At 50.2% G+C, this 3,652-nt stretch overlaps 1 protein-coding gene across 1 annotated transcript in view; it reads left to right on the forward strand.

Annotated features, from left to right (window-relative positions):
* The first annotated feature begins 758 nt into the window (after positions 1-758).
* Positions 759-3,652, forward strand: part of ITGAE (integrin subunit alpha E) — a 43,832-nt gene continuing 40,938 nt past the window's right edge. Inside the window, exon 1 of the mRNA XM_023730999.1 lies at positions 759-991. Coding sequence (XP_023586767.1) covers positions 759-991 — 233 coding nt within the window. The remainder of the gene's footprint in view (positions 992-3,652) is intronic.

Here is a 3,652-nt window from a genome sequence, read left to right on the forward strand (position 1 = left end):
GAGGGGAGTTTGAAGTCCCCAGAGCCCCCGCTGATGGATGGAGGTGGGGGAGAGCTGAGCTGGGCTCAGGAAAACCTCTCTGAGCACCTGCTGAGGCAGAGGGGTGGGGGGCACAGGTTTGAACTTGCCAGAGAGGAGGATGTGGTGGGAGGCACTGCTAGGTTCCTGCTGTGGATGATGGCGTCCAAGACCACGGGCCTGCTGCCTGGGGCAGGAAATGCGCTGGCTGGCTGCCTTGGGCTACACAGTAACACGGGTCCCTCTCGCTTCTCCATACCACCTCTCCCTAAAATATCCCAGACCAGGGCTGGCTATATCATGGGCTTTGGCTGCTGCAGGGGGTATGGTGTTAGACATAAAGAAGGCCGCCCCCTAGGAGATAAGGGCATGGACTTGAGAACAGGGACAGGTTAGAGCTGGGTGAAGGTAGGAGATGGGCAAGGGCCCTAGGGGCTGCACCCGGCGCAGGGTGTAATGCAGGGTCCTTGAGATATCAGCTGATGGCGGGTCCTCTGCCACAGCCCGTCAGTCTTTAGTTTAGCTGGTTTGTCAATCAACAAACTGGAGGTCCAGAGACCACCCACTGTGGTGTACTTAAAGGGGCAGAGGGCAGAGGCAGCTCAGACCGGGCCCCAGGCCACGGCATTCACAGCTGTGATATGAATGGCAATCTTAGGGTTGTGCAGTGCTTAGCTTACGCAACTGTACCTGGTGGTCTGTTGGGAACTCAGGTGGGGGAAAAAAGGCCAGGGAGTGGGATGGAGGCCCTGTTGCTTCTTCCCGTGGGAAAGCTTCCTGAGGAGCTGGTGTTTGGGATGATTGTCCTGCAGGAGGAGGTGAAAGGCATCTCAGGCAGAGGGAAGAGCATGGGCAAAGGCCTGAAGGAAGAGGGAGCCCCCGAGCTGTCCCAGGACTGCGCCTACCCCACCAAAGTGTGGTCTGGGCTAGAGCCCAGCGCTGAGCCTCCCTTCCAGGGGAAGCAGGGAATGGGGTGCTGGGCCCAAAGCTGAGGCACAGGCCAGGGAGGAAGTGTGGGGAGAAAGGCAGGGCTGCTGAGGAGGCAACCTAATTTGGGGGCTCAGCTGCCGAAGCTGCACAGAGGAGCAGAGCCCAGCTGCAGCGGGCCCTCCGCCCTCAGCCCTGCCCTAGATCAGCCCCCTCAGCTGTGCCTGGACTGTCACTCAAGTCATTCAGTAAATACTTACTGAGTCCCTGCTCTGTGCCAGGCACTGTTGCAGACACTGGGAATAAAATGAGGAACAAGAGAGGCAAGGTCTCTGGAGTACTTACAGTCTGGTGGGGGAGACAGAGAATAAGCAGGTAAACAAGTGAACAAGATACTATCAGATGGTGGCAAGTTCCGAGAAGGAAATAAACCAGAGTGATGCGAAGAAGCCCAGGAACTGGGTTATGGGGCAGGGCTGGCTGGAGAAAGCATTTATGAGGAGGTGGCAGTTAAGTGAGGCCCAGGGAGTGAGACTGAGGCAGTCTCAGGGAGAGTGAGGGAGAAGGTTCCAGGCAGAGGGAGCGCAAGGCACAGGGCCTGAGGTAGGAAAGAGGTGGGGGCGGTCCGCAGCTTGGAGAGCAGAAGAGGGGGACAGTGGGAAGCGGCTAGATTGTGCAAGGCCCTGTGAGAGGCATTAAGGGGTTTGCAATATTTTCCTAAGTGCACGGAAGGCTACTGAAGCAGGAGACACGGTATAAATTACAAGGGTAAATCTAAAAAAAAAATGAAACAAACAACAAAAGACAAGAGGTGGCTATTACCACAAATCTAGGTGTCTTAGTCATCTAGTTTTGCTATAACAGAAATAACCACAAGCAGATAGCTTTAAAAAAGAGAAGTTTATTCTCTCACAGTCCAGTAGGCTACAAGTCCAAATTCAGGGTGCCAGCTCCAGGGGAATGCTCTTTCTCTGTTGGCTCTGGAGAAAGGTCCTTGCATGCATCAGTCTTCCCTTGGTCTGGGAGCATCTCAGCACAGGAACGTCAGGTCCAAAGGACGCACTTTGCTTCCGGCACTGCTTTCTTGGTGGTATGAGGTCCCCATTGTCTCTCTGCTCGCTTCTTTGTTTTATATCTCAAAAGAGATTGGCTTAAGACACTGTCTAATCTTGTAGATCTCATCAATGTAACTGCCACTAATACATCTCATTAACATCATAGTGATAGAATTACAACATATAGGGAAATCACATCAGATGACAAAATGGTAGACAATCATACAATACTGGGAATCAGCCTAGACAAGTTGACAGATATTTTGGGGGGACACAATTCAATCCATGACACTAGGCAAAATGATGGTGGCCAGGGTGTGGCAGGGAAGTGGAGAGATGTTCTCTAGATATAGGGTTTACTGGTGGATTGGCTGTGGGGAATGAGGGAAAAGACGAAGCAAGGATGCTCCCCAGGCTTCTGGCTGCAAAATGGAATGGTTAGTTATGCCATTTATTGCTGTGGGGATGATGGGAAGGAGTAGGCTTGGGAAGACAAGACTGTGAATTCTGTTCTGGACATTCTAAGTTTGAGATGTCATTAGACAATGGGCACTTGGTTATTGTATTAATTTCCTATTGCTGCTCTAACAAATTACCACAAACGTGTGGCTTAAAACAACACAAATTCATTATCGTATGGTTCTGGAAGTCAGAAGTCCAAAGAGGTTCTTACTGGACTAAAATCAAAATGTCGACAGGGCTGTGTTCCTTCTGGAAGCTCTAGGGGAGAATCTGTTTCCTCGCCTTTGCCAGCCTGTAGTGGCCACCTGCATTCCTTGGTTCATGGCCCCTTTCTCCATCTCTAAAGCCAGCAGCGTAGCATCTTCAAATCTTTCTCTGACTCTGGCCCTCCTGCCTCCCTTTTATAAGGCTCACCCAGATAATCCAGGATAATCTTCTTATCTCAAGATCCTTAACTACATCTGCAAAGTTCCTTTTGCCGTGTAAGGTAACATATTCACAGGTTCTGGGGATTAGGTCATGGATACCTTTAGGGAGCCATTATTCTGCTACTGCAGCTACATAGGTCTAACATCTGGTGGAGAGATGACAGGGCTGCAGATGTAAAGGTGGGCATTTCAGCATTTACAGTTGTATTGAAGCCATGGTATTGAGGAGATCACTAGGGAGAGTGTGCTGACAAGGAAGAGAAAGATCAAGCCCCAGGATTCGGTGACATTGAGAGGTCAGGCAATGAAGGAGCGAGCAGAGGAGTCTGAGAAGGAGTAATAAGAGAGAGGAAATCAAGGCAAAGAAAGTATTTCAAAGAGGAGATGGTCACTTACGTCCAGGGCTGCTGAGAGGTGGTGAAAGATGAGGACATTGGGTTTGGCAACATGGGAATCAGTAGTGACCTAGATAAGAGCTTCCAAGGGTGAAAGTTGACTTTGTATGGGTTAAGCTGGGTGGGATGCACACACAACAGAGGTAGACCTTATTATTTACTCTGTAAACCATGGAGATAATGTAAATGATATATTTCATAAGTGAAAAATTTTAGAGTGATGGGAAGTGTGGAAGTGGAGACAGAGCCTCATTCCTGCCCCCTCTCTGTGCTCTCTAGTCTGCCCCCCAAGCCACGATAACCACATCATGACCTTTCAAAAACATAGACTAATCATGAGCTTCACCTTTATAAGGCCCTCCTACTG

This window comes from Trichechus manatus, unplaced genomic scaffold, assembly GCF_000243295.1.
Source record: "Trichechus manatus latirostris isolate Lorelei unplaced genomic scaffold, TriManLat1.0 scaffold00040, whole genome shotgun sequence".
In the NCBI taxonomy this organism is placed as follows: Eukaryota; Metazoa; Chordata; class Mammalia; order Sirenia; family Trichechidae; genus Trichechus; species Trichechus manatus.